The following is a 25898-nucleotide window of genomic DNA, read 5'->3' as shown; positions in this document are numbered from 1 at the left end:
GCATTCAAAGCACTTCTTGATGTAGATCCACCTGAGGATTTCTTACGAGTTTCCTCACTCAAAACAACACCGATCACATCTTCACATTTTAGGGTACTAGATCTAGGAACAGAATTAATCACAGCTATTACCAAGCCATTCTAGGTTTCAGGCAAAGAACACAAAATCAAGAGAGCCCTAATTTCTTCATCAAAATTGATACCCACAAAAGATAATTGACTAGTAATAGTATTAAACTCATTTAAATAATCTACAACAGATCCACCTTTTGCCATTTTCATATTAAATAAATGCTTCATGAGAAATACCTTGTTTGAAGCAGAGGGCTTTTCATATAATGTCGCTAGGGTTTTCATCAACTCTTTTATCGTCTTTTCTTTTGTAATATTAAATGCCACTGATGGTGCCAAGCATAATTGAATGCTTCCAAGTGTCTTTCTATCCAAAAGGTCCCATTCAGCATCTAACATAGATCCCTGATTCTTGGCTTTGCCTTCCAATGGCTTCCATAAATCCTTCTGATATAGATAGTCTTCCATTTGAATCTTCCATAACTAGAAGTTCTACCCATTAAACCTATCAACCCTCAGCTTACCCTCATCTACCATCGCTCCCACTCAACTGTGAGACTCCCACTTAACCGTGAGACTTTCATGCAGAGGATAACTGAAAGACAACCTCGCTCTGATACCACTTGTTAGGATAAACCATGAACATAAATAAAAACTATATGCAAATATAACAAAAAATAATAGATCACACAGAAATGAACACAAGGCACCAAGATTTGACGTGGTTCACCCAATCCTTGGGCTACGTCCACCAAACAACAAGTTCAATCTTATTACAATCTAGTGATTACAACCTGATTACAGTCTGTAATCCCTTACAACTCAATACCACCACAAGAAGCAATTTTGCATCACAACAACATGAAAATACCCAACCCTAAACCCTTTTATACAATTATTAAACCGCTTTATGGTTATAACATTTTGGCCATAAATTAGCCATAACTTTAGTGGCAAATCTACGAATAGTACCAAAATAAATAAATTCTGGGGCGATGCCCCAAACCCCACTAATTATGGAGTATGTACAGTACTTTCCTGATTAGTCAGCATAATCTAACATTCATCTCATAGAAAAAAAAAGTCTTCCAACCTAAGCTTCTCTTGAAACTTGTTTTATAGTTCTTAATTCCAAAATAGATATGACTTTTTCATTGTAACATGTAGGCAAAGATCTCATATTTTTACTCATGTTCATCATCATCACGTAATGTTGTAGGGGCACCAAGGTCATTCTATGAAGATACACAAACACACCATGAAGGTCAGAGGAGTGAGTAGGACAAGGAGATATCCAGACAATTCAAATGGACAAGAATTAAAAGTTATAATGATTTTCATGACCAAACAATATAATCAAATGTTTTATTTTGTGATGTCCTCAAAGGACTGAAAGTCATACTTGTAATGTCCTTAAAGGACCAAGAGTTTGTTTGTATTGGATTGATGTTGTCCAAAACCTAAATTATGTTTACAAGAAGTTTAGAATGGATAGGGGATAGGTGTAGGTATTAGAATAAGGGTTGAATATTAAATTAAATCCATTTTATTATTTAAAAAATTCAAATATTAAAAAACAAATGGCTATGATTACTTTTTTTATTAAAATTCAAATATTTAAATTCAAATTTTCATCATTATGTAACTCATAAAAGTCTTATTTAACCCTCGGTTAAGGCCTTTGCATATTTGGAGTTATTTTGAGTCATATGGAGTTTGTAGGTGTTTTTGGCAACTTGGATAACTTGCTTGCTTGGAGAAGTTTGGAAGTGGAGTTAGTGGTGCAGGAGCACCCAGGACGACAAGTGAATCATTAAAGACACCAATGACTAAGGAGGAGATATTGACAAAAAAGCATATAAATTGGAATATTTTGAAGCCTATTATGGCCTTTTGTAATGAAAAATGCAATGTAATGAATAAATGTCCAAAAGGTCCTAATAGAGACCTTAGATCTAAAATGCAATGTAAATGGGCTAATAATACCTTACGAGTCTAGAAAGACTTATCAATAAGTTTAATCAAGTCATGGGATTAGTTGAAAGGTATTAGTATTCATTAGGAGTCAATTAGAGTCTTTTTGTTAAAAAGTTTCGAATTTGAAATAAGCCTAATGGATAGTTAGGATTATGGGCTTTTTAGGATTGTTTTAATGTTTTATTAGTTGTAAAGGCTCACAACCGAATAGAGGAGGTTAGAATAGGAATTTATAAAGCCTAGAGAGGCCTAGGATCTAAAAAAGAAGAAGAATAAGAGGGTATTGTATGGAAATTCCAGATTTGAGTGAATAAAGTTCAATTTTTCTTGTCATTTGCACTATTTCTTTGAATGATTTCATTGTATCTTCATTGACTACACCATTCAACTCTTGTAGGGATGAATTAAGACTTTCATATAGTCATTTCATGGTTGTTTAAAGTGATCTTAAAGCATTAGAAGTCTCATTGTCTGCTTATTTACACTAACAGTGTTGTAAACAGTCCCAAGAAATTAACTATTTTGAGGGGTTTTATGATGATCGGATCCATTCTTTAGGTATTTTCTTGTTGTTTCCTAGGGAATGGATCTATTATAACATTTTTCAAATGCTACTAACTGATTTGAGTGTAGGAAGAAACATTTAAGGCATGATCACCATGACTAATAGTGGGAAAAAGAGAGGAAAATGCTACTACAAGTACACCAGTAGAACATTTACCTTAATGAGGGTATGATTTTATGTTTGGAAAATTTAGGGAATGTCCTAAATATGGTTTTTAGTCTTTTAACAAGTCTTAGAAGTTATTGGAAGTGGGAGAACCATAAAACCCTCTTTTTGCACCATTTAAAGAGAGGGTTTGTTGGAAAGTGTTCCTAGAAGAGTCAAATTGGAAAAAGGACTATGGAATCCTTATTTTGGCATCAAAATACCATAGTGTGGAAAGTTTGGAAGTTTGGAGGTAATTTTAAAGCACACTTGCTTTGTAAAAGTGGCCTAATTAGGCCTAATTCTGGGACAAACTGCCCTATTCTATACAATCTTTACAAAGGAGGGATATCTTGTTTTTAGATATGTTATAAAAATTTGAAAAGGGTATCTAAAACAAGTGTTTATTTTCTTGGTGCTTTGGAAAGTTTGTGAGATAAGTCCAAAAAAAGTGTTTGCTAACCTAATAGAGAGAGTAGCCTAGTCAAGGGGGATGACTTGGTTTGTCCATGAACTTGAGTTTTGGGGTTATAAACCCTATTGAAACATGTCCATTTAAGTCTATTAAAACACTTTGTGAGGTTGGAATAGATAGTTGAAGGTATATTCCAAATTTGTGCATTTGAGTGCCTTTAAGAAGCCTAGTGAACTTTTGTGCACCATTCAACTTTGTGAATTTATTATTGAAGTTTTGTTGTTACCTCCTTGGATCTGCATCAGTTAGTCTTGTGGATCCAAACGTGTGGAGTTCAGTGGGTTAAGCCTTTTGAATGATCATCCTCTGATAAAAGATTGAGTGGGTTGGGTCATTGTTTTAGTTACACTTAAGGAAGATGCATATAAAATTGGCTAGTTGTCTCTACTATCTCATACTCTTCCTAGGATCTCCCATAATTTCTTGAGTATCCCTATGCCTTTTTTTAACCTCATGGTTCCTATTTCCAACTATAGAGGATGGAATATCAACCCCTATATCTTCTTGATGCATTTCATGTTGCACTAGCTTTTCCATATTTTGTGAATCCTCACCACATGATCCTACTTTGTACTAGTAACTATACTTAAGATTCTTTCTACCTTATATATAGAATGATTCTTTCTCTCAAAAGATCCATTCTAATATATATTATAAGGAATATTTCAATCTCTTTTGATTGCTTCTTTGGTATTCCCTTTGTACTAGATCAAGAACAACCTCAAATCTAGTATCACTCATTAGAAAAGATGCTTTTGTAAACTTCCCCAAAAAATATCCTTTACATGCATCATAATGATCTATGCTTATCTCTAGAATACATGTCACTATCTCTTGAAGAAATATAAGTTATCCATGATGAATAAGGCCCATCCTCCTATTCCATATCTCTCTAAGATCTCTAGGATTATTTTTACTCATGAGTGCCTTAGGAGTATACAATTTCAACCTATAAAGGAAATTGCTCCTAACTCCAATATTTATGGTCAATATATCCAATCCTTATACTTGATTAGAACATGTGCCCCTCTAAAGAGTACATTATACCCTTTATCGTAAAAGGTAGATATAGAAATCAGATTCCTACCTAAACTTGTAACATAAAACACAACTTGAGGTAAATTATCTTTCCATTCTCCCTCTAAAACTAAAAAATCTATTTCATAATTGGTTTGAGTTTGGACAAGCTCCCATATAAATATGGAGACATGTTTCCTCCTCTTTATTAATGGATAAGTACTCTCTAATTCACTTCATATGTTGTACAATGACAATGACACCCAACTTCTACACGGTGATACAATGACAATGCTAATGGATCAGCATTAATTCATACAACTATAAACTTAGCAAAGGGCCACACTATCTTTTCACCTCTTTAGACACCCTTTAACCACTTCTTAGAGATTCCAAAAGATCAAACTTTGACTCTATCCTAGCACTGACTAACATACACTTTGAGTCACAGACCTAATTGGCCAGATTACGCTAGGTTACAAAGGAAGTATGAGTAAATGGTTCACAAACCTAACTCCACCCCTTCGAACTCTTCTTCACATCCAATTAATCCTCCTACACCCTTCACCTGGGTCAAATCAATCAGTTTGGAAGCCTAAACCTTCTTTCTTCTTCAAATCTAGACTAGACATAATACAATATTTAGTTTAGGGCTTGTTGGTAAAAATAGGTAACATACACCTACAGGTCTAAATCTTTTCCATCTTGAATTACCTTCTCCTAACTTGCATTCCCCAAAGGGGCATTGAAATCTCATGGTGGAATTGCACGTTAGGAGGCCATCTTGATGAAACCCTTAGATTTAGGGTAAATTTGACCAACCTCTACAAAAGCTGATGTAACTTTTATTGTAGATAAAGTAAAGACTTAAAACCAAATGCAATGGAATGATAACTCAATCCTCTATCCAACCATACCAAAATTTCACTACTACCAATCTGTACAAGCTATACAAAATTGAAACAATAGAGAAAAAGGTAGAAATTATAAGTTTTATTTAATGTTTGCTACTCATTGGTCAAGTTGATCACATATAACTATGATATATAGTATGGTTGGATAGATTTGTGATTATTCTTTCTGTTGCACTTGGAATGAGGTTCTAATTCACTCTACAACTTAAGATATTCCCATTTTACTAACTGTTGTCCCCATTTTGTGCCATTACCTAAGTTTTCATCTATTTTCCCTCATATCTTGAGATTCCACCATGGGCAATTAATGACCCTTGGTGGAATCTGAGTTAGGACAACGTATTTTATGTTCCTTTTGGTTTTGGGTCAAAAGAATGAGCCTGGAGAGAAAAACTTTATGCTCTAGGCAAGCAAGATCCATGTGCATGCTAAAAATTTGTAGCAACATCTTCCATAACTCGCTACAAAGAAGCTTTCGAGGATTGAAAATTAGTATGTGATCATCTGACATAATCCCCCTCATGTTCCAATTTTTGGTTTGAATTTTTGCTCAAGGGGTAGGGTACTTCCTTTGTTAATGGATGCCTAATTGCCTACATTCCTAAGTGAGCCTTAAAAAACTCAATTGTTGCATACTTCTCTTGAGATCCCAAGGCTATAGTATGTTGTATAAAACCCAAAAGGGTATCTAAATCAGTGATTTTTTTCTTTGGGTTGTGAGGAGATGTTTGCAATTTTCCATGTTCAAGGCTACAAGCCTAGCCTTGAGTTTGTGAAGCAACTAGTCAATGAAAGTTGCATAGTTTGAATCTAATGTTGAATTCATGTTAGTTTGGACCTAAATAGATGCTTCCCATGCTTGGAAGTCACTTCTAGTCATTATTTATATTTGTGGAGTTTTATGTCAAATATGCCTATGGGCCACTTTTTAGGCATAAAAATGAGCAATATAGATGATTTTTCAAGGAAGAAAAGAATTTTATATTTCTTAGAAGGTTTTAAATGTCTTTAGGGTCATTAGGTTAAGTTTTAGGCATCTAGGAGTTAAGATGTTAAAAATTGCAAAAAATTGCAAAAGTTGTCAAAGCAAAATTGCAAAAATGTTGACAACTTTGCAAGAGTTTGAGAATTGGTGAAGGGATGAGCATTTGGAAATAAGTTTTTTTACTATTGTCAAACCTTTTCGAAGTCATAGAATTGGAATCAAGTGAAAAATGTAAAAATTGCACATTTTGTGCAAAGTTGCATTGTTGAAAGTTGTAAAAGTTGCTCAAATTTGCAACTTAGTGAAAAAAGGGTCATGGGATCGAACTGTCTGCTCTATTAGCTCTAGGTGTCCGAGTAAACCCTATCCCCAACCTCTTCCTATCCCCTTTAGCACTTGAACATTCTCGAGCATGTCGAACCAAAAAGTCCCTAAGGGTCACTAAATGCTATAGGGCTGCAATCTTTGACGGGGCATATCTCAGAGCTTGTGTGAGGTATGGATGTGATTCTAGCTTGTACAAGATAGTGTTTCGAGGACCTAAAATAACCTCTCTCACTTTTTGGAGATCACACTCCATTTTCATTTTATGATGCCATATCGGGTGATGCTAAAACTTGCAGTGTTGGTCAATACAAAGTTGCCAACTACCAAATCTCTCTCACCTTTTGTCGTGGGATCAAACTGCCTACTCCATTAGCTCTGGATGATCGAGTAAACCCTATCCCCAACCTCATCATGTCCCCTTTAGTGCTTGAATGTTCTCGAGCATGCCAAACTGGAATGTCCCTAAGGATCACTAAATGCCATAGGGCTATGATCTTTGATGAGGCATATCTTAGAGCTCATGTGAGATATGGATGTGATTCTAGTTCCTATAGGATGGTGTTGCAGAGACCTACAATAACCTCTCTCTCTTTTTGGAGATCACACTCTATTTTCATTTTACGATGCCATCTCGGGTGATGTTGAAACTTGCAGTGTTGGCTAGTACAAAGTGTCCAATTGCCAAATCACTCTCACCTTTCATCATGGGATCGAACCGTCTGCTCCATTAGCTCCAGGTGGATGGGTAAACCCTATTCCCAACCTCATCCTATCCTCTTCAGCGCTTGAACGTTCTCGGGAACGCCGAACCGGAACATCCCTAAGGGTCACTAAATGCCATAGGGCTGCAATCTTTGATGGGGCATATCTCAGAGCTCGTGTGAGGTATGGATGCAATTCTAGTTCCTATAGGATTGTGTTACAAAGACCTATAGTAACCTCTCTCACATTTTGGAGATAATACTCTATTTTCATTTTACAACGCCATCTTGGGTGATGATGAAACTTGCAGTGTTTGCCAGTACAAAGTTGCCTACTGCCAAATCTCTCTCACCTTTCATCGTGGGATCAAACTGTCTACTTTGTTAGCTCTGGGTGGCTGAGTAAACCCTATCCCCAACCTCGTCCTATCCCCTTTAGTGATCGAACGTTCTCAGGCACACCGAACTGAAACGTCCCTAAGGATCACTAAATGCCATAGGGCTGTGATCTTTGATAGGGCATATCTTAGAGCTCGTGTGAGGTATGGATGCAATTCTAGTTTCTATAGGAATATGTTGCAAAGACCTACAATAACCTCTCTCTCTTTTTGGAGATCACACCCTTTTTATTTTACAATGCCATCTCATGTAATGCTAAAACTTGTAGTGTTGGCTAGTACAAAGTTGCCAACTGCCAAATCTCTCTCACCTTTCATCATGGGCTCAAACTATCTTCTCTATTACCTCTGGGTGGCTAGGTAAACCCTATCCCCAACCTCATCCTGTCCCCCTTAGCACTCGAACGTTCTCGGGCACGCCGAATCGAAACGTCCCTAAGGGTCACTAAATGTCATAGGGATGCAATCTTTGATGAGGCATATCTTAGAGCTCATGCGAGGTATGAATGTAATTCTAGTTCCTACAAGATGGTATTGTAGAGACCTACAATATCTTCTCTCACTTTTTAAAGATCACACTTCGTTTTCATTTTATGATGCCATCTTGGGTGATGCTGAAACTTGCAGTGTTGGCTAGTACAAAGTTGCCAACTGCCAAATCTCTCTCACCTTTCGTCGTGGGATCAAACTATCTACTCTGTTAGCTCTGGGTGGCTGAGTAAACCCTATCCCCAACCTCATCCTATCCCCTTCAGCACTCAAACATTCTCAGGCACGTTGAACTGGAACATCCCTAAAGGTCACTAAATGCCATAGTGTTGCAATCTTTGATGGGGCATATCTCGGAGCTCATGTGAGGTATGGATGTGATTCCAATTCCTACAAGATGGTGTTACAGAGACCTATAATAACCTCTCTCACTTTTTGGAGATCACACTCCATTTTCATTTTATGATGCCATCTCGGGTGATGCTAAAATTTACAATGTTGGCCAGTACAAAGTTACCAACTACCAAATCTCTCTCACCTTTCATCATGGGATCGAATTGTCTACTTTGTTATCTCTAGGTGGCTAGGTAAATGTGACTAAATCAATTTGGTCGAGTAAACATGCCAAATCTCTCTCACCTTTCGTATGTCTTTCTTGATGTGTTCTTAGATTCTAAATATTAATTTGAACTCAGTTGACATGGCTATAATGATATGTAGGCAGTACTTTACAAAGTCTTTAATGGTTATCTAATTTCAACTTATTATATGATGCATCTGACTGCTAACTTAGTTATCATATATGGTATGTTGTACTATTTAATTATTTTCAAGAACTAATACTTATTGTTCATCCAAATTTAGTTGTTATAAAGATGCAAATGTTAGTGAATGACTTCTTGCTAATACTATTCTTCTATCAGATCTAGATTTCAATCCTTTTGTGGATCTACAAGCTCAATCACGAGCCCATAGGATTGGCCAAGAGAAAACTGTGATTGTATATCAATTGATTACAAAATGTTCAGTTGAGGAAAAAATATTGCAACAATCAAGAAGAAAATTGGCCATGGAGAATCTGGTTATGAATTCTGATAAGAATGGAGCTATTAAGGAATTGCATGATATATTATTCCATGGTGCAAGGAATATTCTTAATGAGCATGGAATTGCTACTACATTTATTAAATACACAGAGGAAGATATAGAAAACCTACTTAATAGAGAGATTAATCTGAAAGAAAAGGACATTTCAAAATAAAATGGTTATCTTGGTGCCATCCAAGGTATGTTAATTACTCAAGATGAAGAGACAAAGCCTACAGTTAATGGGAAAGAGTGGGAAGACCTTCTTGGACCCATGAAAGAAGTTACATATAATGAGGAAGAGCTAGGAAGGGGAAAGCGACAAAGGAAAGAAGTAACATATGCATGTGAGCCTATGTCAAATGACAATGATGAATACTCACCATCTGCTAGTAGCTTAAGTAGTGATAGAAGCTCTTCAGTGCACATGTACATAGACACAAAAATTTTAGATAAAGAAGTAACAAGTGCTATAGAATTATCCACAAAGAAATGTGGAGTGAAACCTTGGATTGGATCATTATGCACTTCTTTCTAGCACCACATATGTTCTAATTAGAAATGTCTATTCATCAATGCCCTTGCATTTATAGGACTTGGGAAGCCAGGATACTCAAGCTAGGCATGATCCCTCAAAGTTTTTGTCAAAATATATTAATGATCTTAATAGAACAACAAAAAGTTCATTGCCACCTTTGGTGAGGTAGTCTCACTCATTTTACAATGAAGGCCAGGCGTCTATAATCCAAGGTTTTAATTTAGCTAACAAATGGAGAGCTTCTCAAGATACTAATTTCTTTCATGGAGTTCCTAATAAATCTCAAGGTTTTCACTTAGGTGACCAACTGCCAAGAGGTCCACAAATAGACCCAATGATTTCCCACTTTTGGTGTTGGGAGGTCTTGGAACATCAAAACCCACTTTGTTACCTTGTGGGAAGAAGGTCATTGCTGATCCAATAAGGGGAAGTCAGATTCTTTTCTCCCTTAGGTGAGTGGAGTTTGTAACCTGTTGGAAATTTGTATTATTTGTGCTGTATTCATTTGGAAGTGAGTCATAACCCTTGTTTAGTCCTTGTGGAGTTAGGAGAATTTGGGTAGTAGGTTGATTTCTTTGGTGCTTCCGTGTGCATACTCTACATCATCCCCCATCTTGAGTCCTTTCTATGACATGCAACAAAAATCTTACATAGTCTAATTCTAACTTTTTTAAATATTTAAATTGTTGATTAACACTCTTCTCTCATAGCAATTTTAGAGTTGACTCAATGCATGTTTGTGCAATAATTTGTTATATGTTGGTAATACAACATATTAATTTGATAATATTTAAGATTAACCTGAATAATTAAATTTACAAATTTTTTACATAGAAAGAATCATTTATGACCATTGCATTGTACTAAAATGAATCTAATCTACACATTAATCTAGGACACCTGCATGGTTGATTATTGTTTGTATGAATACAAAGTTGGTGTAGTTGAAGAATTTGACCTTGGATAACACAAGATAACACAACTCTTATGATCTAGTGATCCCTCCCAAGGTATTTTCCATACCACTAATTCTCACAGAAAACTTAAGACATAAAATATATGGGTGAAATAGAGGGTAGGAGCATAGCTATAATATCACTTTGTGCATTAGGTTAATACTATAAAGGGTAGGATTGGTGCAATGTTGATTTGTAGGTAATACCATTATAGATCTTGCATTGTTACTATGCTTATTGGGGTCTGTATTATATTATCCGTTGTTTTATCTAATGTTCGGTGAATTTTGAATTTGATTGCTTCAATTTGGAATAAACTGGTAGCAAATATTATTTTTGTTAAGCGAAGTGTTAGGTATATTACAGTAATGGATTTCTTTCCAGGGCATTTGATCTTATTGTGACTGCCTTGAAAACAAGTCAAGCTATCAAGTAGCACCTCTTAAACTTTTTGAGATCGATCTTGACTGATAAAGTTTATTGCTGATCAATATTGTATCAAAAATTTAAACTAATTAGGTATTGAATTAAACTTGATAAACAAATGACAGAGAAGGAAAATTTTTAACATGAACAAGATCATAAATCATATGATGATGACATATTGGAAATGATTAACTTATGCTTAAACAGTGGTAAATTTTATTGTTAATCAATATTCTATCAAAGTTTTGAACTGATTAGGTATTGAATTTAATGTCATACATGAACATATGTAATTTAATGTCATACATGCACATATCTAGTTTAATGTCATACACGAACATATCTAATTTAATGTCATACATGAACAAACATATAATATAAAATGATAACCAATAATGTCATATATGAACAAACATGTCATATATTAACCAATAATTTCATAAGTCGAGTAATGTCATACATGAAATAAATGTCATACATCAAATATAAAATGTCATAAATACATCAAATGTGTATCAAATATGTCCACTAATGCTTATATATATACATGTCTATCAACTGTATCTTTTCCTTCCCACGAGGGGAAGGAAACAATCTCTCAAGGTCTTTTGTTGCCTTGTGGAGGGAGACGATGGAGATGATGGGGTCCTCCTAACATGCTCACTCGTCCTCTTATTGAGGCTCTTCTCTAACTCGAGCTGATAGAAACAAAGTAGATATGAATAAATATTTATTATACATTGAAATCAAATATATGTACACACAAAATTAATTATTTTCTTACCACCATCAAATAGTCGCTTTGTAAGTCCACTTTGAAGGCTCGTGGACAATCAGGCGTAACAAGACCCTACAACAATTCAATCAATATAATCACTTATAAATGACATTAGAAATTTTGATAGTAATGTCATGTCCCCTTTTCAAATAATAAAAAAATAATAATCTTTGTTAAGGCAGGCAGGCCCAAGAAAGTGAAGTTTCGGAAAAGGGGGGTTAATCTTTGGAAACCGTTGGACTAATAAATGAAATTATTATTAAAATATGTTTCATTAACCTCTCTTGGACGTGAGTTATGATTATGCCCTCTTTTAAGGGGTTTGGAGGCATTTTGGGCTGATTCCAGAACTTGATTTTTGCTCATTCTTTGTTATTCTTCAGAGGCTGCAAAACCTGTGGAGAAGGAGACCCAAGAACGGGAGTTTGCAGGTTTCCAGGGAGACCCAAGAATGGGAGTTTGCAGGTTTCTAGGAAGGCTAAGGATGGGAGTTTGAAGCCATTCCATGTGCATGCTCATACAAAGTTTGCCTTTGTGCTGAACAGTGCAGATTTGTGGGTTTTCGGGTGTGTTTTTTGTATGAGTTTGGTGTTTTCAGTTGGGTATTTCATATCAGTTTGGGTTGCTGCTGTATTTCAAAATTTAAGGTGTTAAAATAGAGCTGAATATATGTATTGGGACGTGATTAAACTTCTCAGATAGATTATTAGTGTTTTTGTGGTGTTTCTGGGCATTTTTGTGTTAATTTCGGGAGCTCGATAAGCATAGTTTTTGTCCTACATTTGAGAAATGTTGTGTAAAGGCTACATGGATATGGAAATGTCATTTTGTAGGCTATTATTCTGCTGAAATTTCTGTAAAAATGTCCACTTTCAGATTTATTAATAATAGGTGAAGCTGTGAAGCTTTTGGCACAATTTCTGGCACACCCGATTTGGGGTTTCTTGAAAAATTTGGTGGATCTTTGTGATATTAGTTGTTTGATCTTAAAGATCTGATTAGAGGTTGGAAATATCATATAAAATCAGAAAAGGGACATTTAAAATAACTATTATAAACAATAACTAAAACCAAGAAAATTCTTTCATACCTCAGTCAATGGTTGTGAGCTAGCCATAGGTGTGGCCACTCCACGATCGACAGATTGTCGGAGATGAGGAGGAGTATCCGACGTCATGACCTACATGTCATACAATACACATTATATGTAACATGAAACATGAAACAAATATAATCAAATGAATTAAATTAACATGAAACAAATGCACCTGTACGTAGCTCGTATGATGTTTATGCTCTAAGTCTGTAGTATATGTTGACAGTCCTTTAGAGAACTGATGCACATGCATAATTTTTTCATCAATCCTTAATATGATTACTTAATAAATATATGTATTAATTTAAATTATTTAATCGATACATACCTCTAGACTCGTGGATGGGACAAAAAATGGGGCCGAAGGATCGCTGCTAGGCTTGCCAACACTTTGACCCTAAATTTTGAAAAATGTCAATAGATGCTAATTAATTAATCATTCACTATATATATGAAATGTGATCAAATTAGTAAATTATAATTGTAATTTACTTGTGTGTCAATGCCTAATGTGTTGTTCAAGAACTAATCAGTGATGAGCCCATCATCCACACCATCTCCAGCATGAGTGCCAAATGTGCATAAGGATCTGCATGAAGTGCACATGTGTCCGCAACACACAGAAGGCTCCCCCTTAACTAATGGGGTCTTGCAATGGATGAGGGTCTACGTCAAAGCATTAATGGTCCCTAGAGTGATGGCCTCTACATGCTCCTTCACAACTAAAGGAATAGTCACATGCTCACATTGTGGCTTGACCATAAGTGCCCTAACTACATTAGGGTCACGACATGCTTTTGGCCTCTTAAATGATGACCCCTGACCTCTACCCTAGGAGTCTAATATATCAAAATAATTGGGGATCTCCCCAGGGACAAACTCACAATACAATTTCTTCAAAAAATACATAGGGACCTCGTGATTATTGCAAGGAGAGGCATCAAAAACCATCCACCATCTATCCTTAAAATTATTTCTAATAGCATTTTGTATGCACCAATGGATGGAGAACCATTTAGTACCCTCTCTAACAATATTTTTCTCACCGAGTTTTCTAAATAATGCACATATTCTACCTTTTGGTATTTCTTTTTTTTTAACATCTTCATATGAAAATTTATTTGCATAAAATCTTTTTTGTTCATCCCTCTTAACCCACAAAACATCTAACTAACCACTAACTGAGGCTATTTGGGTCTTAATGGATTCGAGGGATGATGCCAATTGAACCCTCATTGGACTGGTTTGTCCAGATTTTTTCAACTGACCAATGAGTCCTTCTAATTTAGTTTTACCTCTCTCTATTTCATTAATTATATTTTCTTGTGTGCCAGGCGGAGGTCTTGCAAATGGTTTAGGCTACGGAATTTGTTATTCTTCTTGGGGAGGGTTTTAGTTTTGATTTTCTTGAGGATTTTGAGGTTCTTGTGGATTTTTCAGTTGATTATTGACATTTCCTAATAAAAAATCAATTGAAATTAAAATAAATAAAAATTGTAAAAGCCCTACAGAACAATATAAAAAACCTACAAAACAATATGAAAAACATATCAAACAATGCAAAATGAAATTTAGATCACATACGGCGTGGGTGTGGGTGTGCTTGTGATCTCAAATTTTGTCAGTGAGGAGGCATATTGGCAAGGTGGGTGGTGAAAAGCTTTGTTTTGTCAATTTGCATACACGTTGCTATTGGAAGAAAGTTAAAATCGGAGATAAAACAAATGGGTTGCGGGTATGCACCCCATTTATAAAATTTTACTTTTTTCAAAGTGTGGACACGCTATGGCTTAGGTTACCCAATCTATAGTGCGTACCATGTACGAGCTATTCAAAAATGGATTAAAAAAAAAAAAATAACCACAACTTGGTGCATATACCCCTAAGGGTTTCCTCTCTTTTGAGTTGTCTTGTATGGAGGATTTCATGAGAATTCTATGTGTTGTATCTTGGTCCTTTGGACACTTGACACTAGCTTTGTAGAAATGGACTTCAAAGTTAGCTCTTAATAATTCCTTCTTTGTCCAAGTGCATGTCTAGGTTCAGTTGCTACAACTTCTAATGGAATTTTAGTATGAGGATTCTTTTGATGGCATAGCTAAATCCTTTAGCGAGTACTTATCCATCGACCCTATAACAGTGGTCAGGATTTGGTTAACTTATGCAAGAATATGCATTGGAGTAAGTGAGGGTAGAGATATGTCAGAAGTGATGTACCTACACTCAAAGCTAGGCACCCATATTAAAAAGATGGATTATGAAAGTGTCCCATTTACCTGTTTCCATTGTAAGAAGGCGGGCCATGTGGATAAGCTTTTCCCTAGGGTCTTGGAGGAGAAAGCTAGAAAATAGAACCAAAATAAGATCAAGGCAAAGGGATTAACAATGGAGAGAATCGACAATTCTAAAGAGGGAGAGAAAGTGTGGAAGTGAAAGGGAACTACTCTTAGAGAAACAAGATTAGAGTAGTAGTAGGAGGAATCAGTGGCTACTCCTCCTTTGGTGGTAGAGGAAGCCCCAAGGACATAACCAACATGTACCAAAACTTTTTGTGAGGCATCACGAAGGCCAGTATCTGAGAAGTAAAGGATGGCAACTAGGCTAGAGGATCTAGAAAATTTGAAGCAATCATCCCCTAAGGGTGAAGTAATCTAAAAGGTTTAGCCTCAGAAGGAGGGTCTTGAACTAGCAGTAGGAAAGGAAATTTTTTATGATCCCAAGATCCAAGCCAAGGAGGAAAAGGAGGAGGTAGCTCTCTTAGGTGAGTTAATACTCAATGGAGGTGATAATCTCATTATGGGGATTGCCTCTCCTGGGAAGATTTCTAGAGTAGTGGAAATGGTTAGATCCTCTTTGCTAGGGCAACTAATTTGTATGGAGGCTCTTTTTGCGATACGTATTGATGAAAGCTGCCAAGGGAAATGGACATTTGTAACCAAGAAAAAGAATAATTAGGACCCTTCTCTAGTGTCCCTAGTAGCAACAAGAAGCAAAGTGAAGGCTAATGTTAGAGCAAACCCTAACACTCCTACAAGAAATAGTAACTGTTGGAATTACAAGTGGGAAAGGAGTAAACTTATGAGGGGTGGGGGGGGGGAGTGAATCAAGAGTTTAAACTTCAACCCATAAAAATTTCACCATTCATACATCACATGCATTAATATACTAAAATAATTTATAAAACATATGCATCAATCATGCAAACACACGCACTTGACACCATATATGATTACCCAGAAACCCTCCAAGTGAGAAGGTAAAACTAGGGTTGGGATGACACCCACAAATCTTCACTACTGTAGCAATAATGTGTATCTAATTAAGGCTACAAAGGTTTGATCATGAATCATGGTTTGCCTTGTGAAAGGCCTGCTCGGTTAAAGGCTTACAAAGATTGTTAAGACACACCTTATTAGAGGATTTCAATACCCTTTTAAAAGTGTGCCTAGTTAGAGGACTTCAACTTACAATTAAGTAAGCACCTTGTTAAAGGATTCCATATAGCCTATTAGGACTACTCTATTAAGAGATTTTATTAAAATCACCTATCAAAATGTCTCAGCATAGATCCTATGATAGGCACATGCTTGTCTGATAACCAATCAACTCTATCCAATCTCTTATTGATCCTTCAAAATATGATGTATCAATGTTGTATCCTCTATCCTCTATTATTTACTTAATTGATTCTACAATTCACTCTTACTGCTAAGTCATCTTGAATGCTCTGCAAACTGTCTTGTTCACTCCTCCAATTCGATCATTCACCCCTTGTGTATTGTTCTCATCATCTTTTACAATTAGGGCTTCATCTTCCTTAGTAATACTTTTAGTGGCTTAGGATTAGGTATGAATCTATGACTAAGATTCATCCATTTTGTCGATTAAACCTTCCCATTTTCTGATTGGTTGCATGCAATTGCATAGGGAGTCCATATATAGATTCGTCCTTATCTCTAAAAGATCAAAATCTATCCTTAAGTCGTCTCAAAAATGGTTTACATAGTTTTTTGTGCCATAGAAAAAAAATATGTCCAATCTATGTTCCTCGGCATATGAAGTCCCTAATGCTCAGCATCCACTGTAATTTTGTTCTGACTTGACACCTAAACTACCCAACATCCACAGTTTAGTCAACACTTGAATTGACTCAGAATGGTCTATCTACTTGGCACTTGAGTTCACTTGGCATAGTCTATCTACTCACCACTTAAGTTCACTCAATACATGAGTGACTTGACACTCATTGCAACTCAGCATGACTAAGTAAATGATTTAAGTGTGTTGATACTCACTTGTCAAAACCAATCTAAGATCAACAATCTCCCCCTTTGACATGAGTGTCAAAAACGCTTAAAAATATAATGTTGTACTTAACTTCTCAAGCATAACATATCCATGGCTTGACTTGTATATAAAAAACTTCAAATTTTCAAAAATTTGCAATAACCTATATACCTTAAAATTCATAACTCCCTCAAGTTAATGTGTCTATTTTGTATCCATAATCTATGCTTCCTTCTGACTTCAATATGTTGTATCTAATACTCTTTTATCTAATATGCTCTGTCATAGATGATATTTGTATCTATTTACTACTTTTCTTTCAAAAATGAATTTCAAAATATCTCAAAATCTATATCACCCCAATGATATAACTTTATTACTAAGCTCCCCCTATTTTATTTCTTCCTTGCTTTATCTTTCCAAATGTCTGATGTTATTTATTCTCCCCCTCTTTTTTCTTTTTCTTTTTTCTTTATCTCCCCCTTTTTTACACTTATGTTAAATGGGCTATACACAAATAGTGTGTTTGTCCAAAAATGATTTATGGACCTCCAATATGATTTTAAGAGTTGCATCCCAATTGTCACATGCAACATCCAATGACTTGATTTGGATAGCAAGCTCAGCAGCAAGGTGTACTAGGCTACCTAGAGTAGAAAGATTGGGGTCTTTCTTTAGCAAAGTTTTTTCATAGGCTAGCTTCTTGTGTAGTATTCCCATGTGTGGGGTGAGGGATGCCTTAATACATGTCAAGTTGGCTCTTATATTAGCCTCTTCTACTAACAACACAACTAATTGACTTTGAGACTAAAGTAATGTATTAAAATGCTTCACTCTAAGTTGGGTTCTAATGTAACCTTGTACCTGATATGTTGAAATTTCTCTCCAGGCTCATAATATGATGTCTAGACTCTTGGGTGAATAGTGTAGGGTCACACAATTTCATGTACAATGAGAATATATTCTCAAGTACCTTCTTCACATCCTCAACCTTTAATGAAAATGCAACTTGAGTGAGTGTTATATCACCAAATATCTTTTCATTCACCTTGCTCTAGAATTTCTTTTCAGACCACTCTAAAAGTTTAGCACTAGTATCAATGTCTTCATTATTGACCTTTTCCACTATATCTGATAGTTTTTCTAGTATTGGCTTGGTCTCTTCAGGAGTTGGAAGGCTAAAGATGTCTTTTATGTCTTGGAATGCTTGCCTCTGCCTATGTTCTCTCCTTAGCATTTCCTGATGCTTTTTCCTCTCTAAAGCTTGTTGCAAAATGCTTATTTGATCTAATTTCATTGTATCATAATCAAACTTAGGAATAATAATCTCTTCATTAAGAGTGATATCACCATAGTGAATTACCTTTTCAACTTTTGAAGAGCTTGAGGTTGGCACTAAGATTTGCAATGGTATAGTTTCTATGCTCAACTTCTGAAGAACTTTTGTAGGTGAAATTCTAGATGTAGGTAGAGTTACCAATGCCTAGATGGCTTCTTGCTCCTTTACCTTAGGTATTTTCTCACCTTCTTCATATTTGCTCTTGTCTAATTCAATGACATGAGTAGCACTTGGTCCTTGTGCTTTAGGTATAGAAGATTCTATTTGTCCTACTTCTTGTTACTGAGTTGTACTATCTTTTTCTTCTTTCTTAGTTTGTCTTTGCTCCACTGTGTCCACTCTAACCAATGTATCTACCTTGATAGATGTATCTACTATTGTTTGGGTTAAAGGGTTTACTTGAGTAACTGAAGGGATGGAAGAAGGTGGTTCTTATGGATTCACCTTGTCCCTTGCGGTATCAGTTACTGCCTTTTGGATCTCGTTTATTATACTGTAACTGTAGTTTTGCAAGATCATAGGTATGATTTTTCTTGACTATCTTGTAGCCTACATCAACTACTATATAGGAAACACTATTCAATCTTCTTGACTAATAGAATTTGTGTGATATGACTCTAACTGCAAAGTCAAGAAGTGGGTCTATGATAATATCAATAGTCATCCCTCGCTTGTTCCACTTATCTCTTGCATTTCACTCAATTACCTCTTTTGAGCTGCTTCTCAATGTCTTAGGCTGATCTAGGGTTGGTTATCTAGTAACCTTATGTACAATTCTTTTAGAAATTTTGATCGGTCCACCTTCTAGTCATAGACAACCATCATGTATTCTGCTCAAGACAATTCTGATCCATTTAGTTTTAAAAATTGTTGGGAAATCTAGGGCAAGGGTTAAGCCCTTCCTCTCTACAATTTTGAATTCCTCCTTCAACCCCCCATTTTCACATAATTTTTTCATATGCTTGTGTAATTTCCATGTCTCCAATCCCTCCTATCTTTAAATTATAACATTTCCTCACATCTTGTACCATAACAACCCTAGGCAAAATAATAGATAACACACCTACTGGATCATTCTTATATGCAACTTATGGTATGGCCCTAAAATCTAGTTGTTTAACCTCATTACTAACTAATTGAACTTCAAATAGTTCCTTCTCCTTTACATTCTTAGAACTCGAGGCCATTATGCAAGCTAGGGTTTAATAAATATGAAAACTGCATAACTTAGTAGGTGAAGAATGCCTTTGGAATCAATGAACTAATGCTCAATCTTTACTATGATCCATGCAAATGCTTTGATTTTTATTGTAAATTGCTTCTTCATTCTACTTTCTCTTGCTCTATGTTTCTAATGATGAAAAATATGTGAAATTTTCCCCTATTACCCTTTCAAAATATAGCATTTATTTCTTGGTACATGTACAGCTATAAACTCAGCTTTAATGCAATTTTTGTTTCACTTAGCATTCATTACCATCACTCTATAGCTACTACTAACTCGGCTTCAACTGACTTTGGCTGATAGCTCAACACATGCTAGTGCTTTACTCAACAATTGAAAAAGACTTTTCACACTCGGTAGTAAGGTGAAAACTTAGAAGTTTAATCCTTAGGGTTTCCTTATTATCTTGCATCTTTCTTCATGCTAATATATCTATTTCAATACTATCCTCTTTTGGAATTGATGAATGATAAAATATTTAAATATTAGTCCCACATACCTCTTTTTTCTTAATTTGATGAGATGTGACCACTTGACCTATCAAATGAAGTGATCCCTTCATCTGATGTGTTGCATCCATCTTTCTTCCTCCATGTAACTTTGTTCATCTCTCCTCTGATGCGTTCAACATCTACTTTGCCTTTTCCTTTGTCGAACTTTAAGTTGGGTGCCTTTGTCCTTGTTGGGGAGTGCTTGCTGATAGGACTAGTCTTCAAATAGCTAAAACATGTAGTTTGACTTAACCATCTATTATAGTTACCATTGTAGTGTGTTCTTATACAATTCTTAGGGATATGTCCATACTCTTAATAATAATGACAGCTATGTCTTGTATTGTAATCCCAATTATAGGAGTTTTCATAGCTTCTTCCCTTTTTTGGCTTGTTGATGACCATGTGGACTTGGATCTACATTCAAAGACTATGTGTCCAAGCTTCTAACAATTGTAGCAGTGTCCTTCAAATTTTGGTGCATGCATGGTTTTGGTTCTACATTCATGTGCCTGATGACCTTGTTTTTTGCACTTGTGACAATGAGTCATGTTCTTTTGCTTAGCATTCTAACTAGCATTCTTGTTCCTACAAACATTGGTTGTATGTCCTTTCTTACCACAATGATGACAGGTAGGTTTAGAACTCTTACCTTTATTGTTTCTTTCCTCAGCATCTTTGGATGATTCTCCTTCTTCAATGTTAATGTAGCCTAATCTTGATGTGTCTTTACTAGATCTAGGGGATTTCAATAGTTGCTCAAACTAATGGATGGCTTCATTTGGCTTGTTGATACTTTCAGCAATCTCCTTTTCTCTTTTTAGGTCATTCTGCAAATATTTATTCTGCAACTTCAATGTAGTTATCTCACTATCCTTGATATTCAACTCATGATGAGAATTCATCATTTGGCTTAGGGTGTCCAATTGAATGTTTGAGATCCTGGATAGCTCTACTAACTTTTGTTCCAATTTTTTTGCCAAAACTCTTTTATGTTCTTCAATAATGGCCTTGTCTTCTATAGCTTTCTTCTTTTGTTCAATTACCTCACATAGCAATATACCTTGTGATTCTTGTTCCAACTTGAGATTTTTGATTTCCTTAGTATGTGCTCTATTCTTTTCCATGAGATCTACAATTGTTGCATCAAATTCACAAGAGTTACCATATGAAAATAACTTTGTGGTGTCAACATCTTTGTATTTTGTGTCATTTTCTACCATAGCAATCTCTTTTATCCTCTTTAGTGAACTTCTCGAAGCATGTCTGACTTCATTCAATTGTTGTAGTAAGAGATGTATCTCAATCTCCTAATTTTCAATGGTCTTTCCCAACTTTTAAACTTCCATTTTAAGATCTTTTCTCCAAGTTTTAAGACTTATCCTAATGAGAACTTAGCTCTGATACCAATTGTTGGAAATACAAATGGGAAATGTATACTTCTGAGAGGAGGTGGGGGGTGAATCAGAAGTCCTAATCTTTAACCAATAAAACTTTTAACTTTAAAAACAATGCATGTATTAACATATTGAAATAACATGTAAAGTAAATGCATCCACATAAACACTTGACACTAGATATGATTACATAGAAACCCTCCAATGAGAAGGTAAAATTGGGGTAGGGATGATGCCCACAATTCTTCACTACTACAACAATACAGTTCACCTATTAAGGTTACATATTTTGACCATTCTCATGATCTACCCTATTAAAGGCTTACAAAGGATTGTTAGATCATACTCTATTAAAGGATTTTAACACCCTATTAAAAGTGTGCCTGGCTAAAGGACTTTAGAACACTCACTTGGAATGTCACCCTGTTAAAAGATTTTACAATGACTGTTAAATCAACCTTAGTCCAAAAGATTTCACCCTACTGATATAGTTGTTAGAATGCTTGATCTGATTACACTTATAATTTTGCTTGGTTGATTTTAGATCACAATTCTATCCATATTGATCCTCTTGATCTATTATATCAATGTTGTATAGCTTCTCCTCTATTTTGCAAACTAATTCTACAATTCTTCCACACTTATAAGTCACCTTGGACAATTCACCCCTTTCACTTCCTTCAATTCTTCACTTGCATCACTTCCTTCACATACAAATTCACTCATTCATATTGAATTATGGGGCTTTTTTTCCCTTAAAAATACTTTGGTGGCTTAGCGTTAGGTATGAATCTATGATTGAGATTCATTAATTTTCCCACTCTATTCCTTCCTTTTTTTTGATTGGTTGTATATTGATTGCATAGAGAATCCAAATAGATTTGATCTTATCTTCAAAGCTTTGAGATCTATTCATAAGTGAAATTTAAAATGGTTTACATAGTTCTTTGTGCCATCACAAACAACTAGGTCCATTCTATGTTACCTAGCACTTGATAATACTGATGCTCGACACTTACTATAATTCTATCTTTCTCAACACTTGAACTTACTTGGCATCAACTATTCACTTAGCACTTGAACTACTCAGCACATGAGTGACTCAGTACTCATTGCAACTTGGCATCTATACATATTATACTCATCATATGTTACTAGTTCGGCATGAACTTAGTAAATATCTTAAGTGTGTTGACACTCAATTATCAAAACCAATCTGAGATCAACATTTTTATCATCTCTCTCATATTTCAATTCACTTTTATTCTTTACCACATTTAATGATTAAAAAATATATTAGATTATCAGTGACTAACTTATCAAGTGCCCATTATAATTCTATAACACTTAACTTATCTTTTCTCAACAACTTGACTAGCTCACCTTAGTATCTCTTTTTCTCAAATCCTCTTTGTCAATCAAATAATACAACACTCTACATTATTAGTAAATTACTCTCTAGTAGGTTTAACAATGTCTCACCAAAAGGTTTGACATCAATGATAATTATTCCAATTGTAGTTTTCAAAAATCTCCCTCTTTGGCATTGAAGGCAACACATCTAGTTATCATGCAATCCAAAATCTTCACTATGTCTTTTTTTGAACTTATACTAACTTCTCCCTATGTGTTTGTCTTCTCTCTTTCTTAGTTTTATTTTGATTCTCATCCAATTAAATCTTTGGATGCTCCCTTTGTCATCAATTGTATTAGTATCACTATATGTTTCAAAATTTTCAATGGTATACTACTCCATCTTAACTAATAACTTCTTCTTCTAATCTTCAGGTAACAACACCTCTAGAAACATATATTTTCCTCTTTCATTTTAGAACATACACTTTCTTTGTCATATCTACCCCTTTCTTTGGATGGTAACTTAGAAATACTTTCCCTCTTTGTATGTATCGTTTATGGTAACTTGAACACATTCATCTCCATCTTTGATAACAATGCCAAAGACATCAATCATTCATATACTTCCCTTCTCTTTTCTCTTAGCATACATCTTCATGTCATTGCTTTGACTAATATATAAAATTCATCCCATCATCTTGCTTCATAACTCCTTATAGCTTCATTTTTGCACAATTTATTTTCTTTCTTTTCACACCTTTAGGCAACTCCTAAGATGTGATCTCCTACATCAATTTGTAAGATATTCTAATCATAAAAATTGATCCAATGCAACATCCATTCTCAATTTTCTTTAGGTATGAGAATGACCCCTAACTTACCTCTTAAATACTCAAATGATTCGTTAGCTAGTGTCTTTGTGAATATGTCATATATCTTCACTTTTATGTTTACATATTCCAATATCACTTCTTTGTCTTGTACCAGCTCTCTCAAGTAATTATACATGATCTCAATATGTTTAGTCTTTTTTTGCATCACAAGGTTCTTTGATATACTTATAGTACTTGCAGTATCACAATAAATAAAACTAGGTTATGTGATATCTTCCTTCATACCTTTCAACAATTGCTTGATCTATACAATATTACAGTGATTGATTGTTGAAGCAACATATTTAGCCTCTCTTGTGGATTGTAAAATATAGCTCTACTTATTGTGTGTCCATGAAATTAGTCTCTTGCCTAGTAAGAAAGTGCCTCCACTTGTACTCTTTCTCTCATCAACATTTTCAACCCAATTTGCATCAGTGAAAACCTTCAACTCAAACTTATCATTTTTCCTGTATCATAATCAATAGTCTTATGTTCCTTTCAAATACCTTAGTATCTTTTTCATTGCCATATGATTTTCTTTAGGATTAGCAAAGAATCTAGTAACAATTCCAACTGCTAATGAAATATTAGGTCTACTATGTACAACATATTATAGTTTTCCAATCTTTTTATTGTATAATGTTTGATTCACCTCAGTTGAATTATGATTCTTTGATAATTTATGTCCAGACACCATAGGTGTGCCAACTAGTCTTGAGTCTACCATTCCAAAATTCTTCAATATCTCCTTGATGTACTTGGATTAAGTTATATATATATATACATACACACACACACACACATATATACACATATACACACATATACATATATATGTACATGCATACATATATATACACATATACATATACATATATATACATACATAAATATATATATATATACACACACACATATATATATATACATACATATATGTATGTATGTATTTATGTGTGTGTGTGTGTGTGTATGCATGCATACATACATACATACATACACATGTATGTATGTATGTATGTATGTATGTATGTATACATATATACATACATACATATATATATATATATATATATATCACCTTTCATTTGATAGACTTGCAATCCAACAAAATATTTTATTTCTGCAAACATTCGCATCTCAAATTCCTTCATTTCATTAGCAAATGACTTACACATTAGATCTTTTCCAACAAATATAATATCATCAACAAAAATTTGGCTAACAATATCTTACTTTTGGATTCACTTTTCAGTTACAGATTGTTATTGTCACTAGCTCTTGCAAAAACATTTTTTACCAAATAATTGTGTAACCTTTCATACCATGCTCTAGGAGCTTGTTTCAAACCATATAATGCTTTGTGTAAATTACCTACCATATTCCTCTAGCTTGGATCAACAAAACCTTTAAGTTGTTCAATGTAGACTTCTTCCTCTGAATTCAAAAATTGAGATTTAACATCCATTTGATATACATTGAATCCTTTGTAAGCAACATATGTAAGCAAAGTTCTCACTCCTTCCAACCTTGCAACTGGGGAAAATGTCTTTCCATAGTCAACTACTTTTTCTTGTCCATATCCCTTATTAACTAGCCTTATGTGTTGTTCATTGTAACTTCACCTTTGTCATTCAGCTTGTTTCTGAAAATCCACTTGGTTCCAATCACATTCTTATCCTTTGGCCTTGGTACTAATGTCCATGTCTTTTTTTTCTCTATTTCCTCAATTTCCTCATTCATTTCTCCTATCCAATCTTCATTCTCATAAATCATTTATCATTCTTTTGTTTTCTTCTTGTCACAACTCCTAATTTTTTGTCTCCAATAATTTGATTCAGTGCATGATGTTTTCTCACATACTTTTTCAAAATAGGTTCAAGTCTTCTTTCTTTATGTTGTGGTTCACTTGATTTTTTTTTATCATTTGTATCTAGTGTGTTCTCCTGCAACTCATCTTCCTCTATATAACGGTCAGTAGTCTC

At 34.9% G+C, this 25898-nt stretch overlaps 1 protein-coding gene across 3 annotated transcripts in view; it reads right to left on the bottom strand.

Annotated features, from left to right (window-relative positions):
- Positions 1-11526: 11526 nt before the first annotated feature.
- Positions 11527-25898, bottom strand: part of LOC149570912 (uncharacterized) — a 138788-nt gene continuing 124416 nt past the window's right edge. Inside the window, exons 6-9 of one of the 3 annotated variants that reach the window (XM_089812472.1) lie at positions 13116-13340; positions 12938-13027; positions 11854-11919; positions 11527-11767 (exon numbers count right to left, since the gene is read on the bottom strand). In XM_089812472.1, coding sequence (XP_089668598.1) covers positions 11624-11767; positions 11854-11919; positions 12938-13027; positions 13116-13196 — 381 coding nt within the window. In that variant the 5' untranslated portion in view covers positions 13197-13340 and the 3' untranslated portion in view covers positions 11527-11623. Of the gene's footprint in view, positions 11768-11853; positions 11920-12937; positions 13028-13115; positions 15993-25898 lie in introns of those variants that run through there. The other 2 variants (XM_089812473.1, XM_089812474.1) reach the window with 2 other exon arrangements.

The sequence above is a fragment of the Cupressus sempervirens genome, chromosome 2, assembly GCF_028749045.1.
Source record: "Cupressus sempervirens isolate cs-2001-9-10 chromosome 2, ASM2874904v1, whole genome shotgun sequence".
NCBI lineage: Eukaryota > Viridiplantae > Streptophyta > Pinopsida > Cupressales > Cupressaceae > Cupressus > Cupressus sempervirens.
Note: the sequence above shows the minus strand (reverse complement) of the source record. Positions and strands in the feature narration are given on the sequence as shown.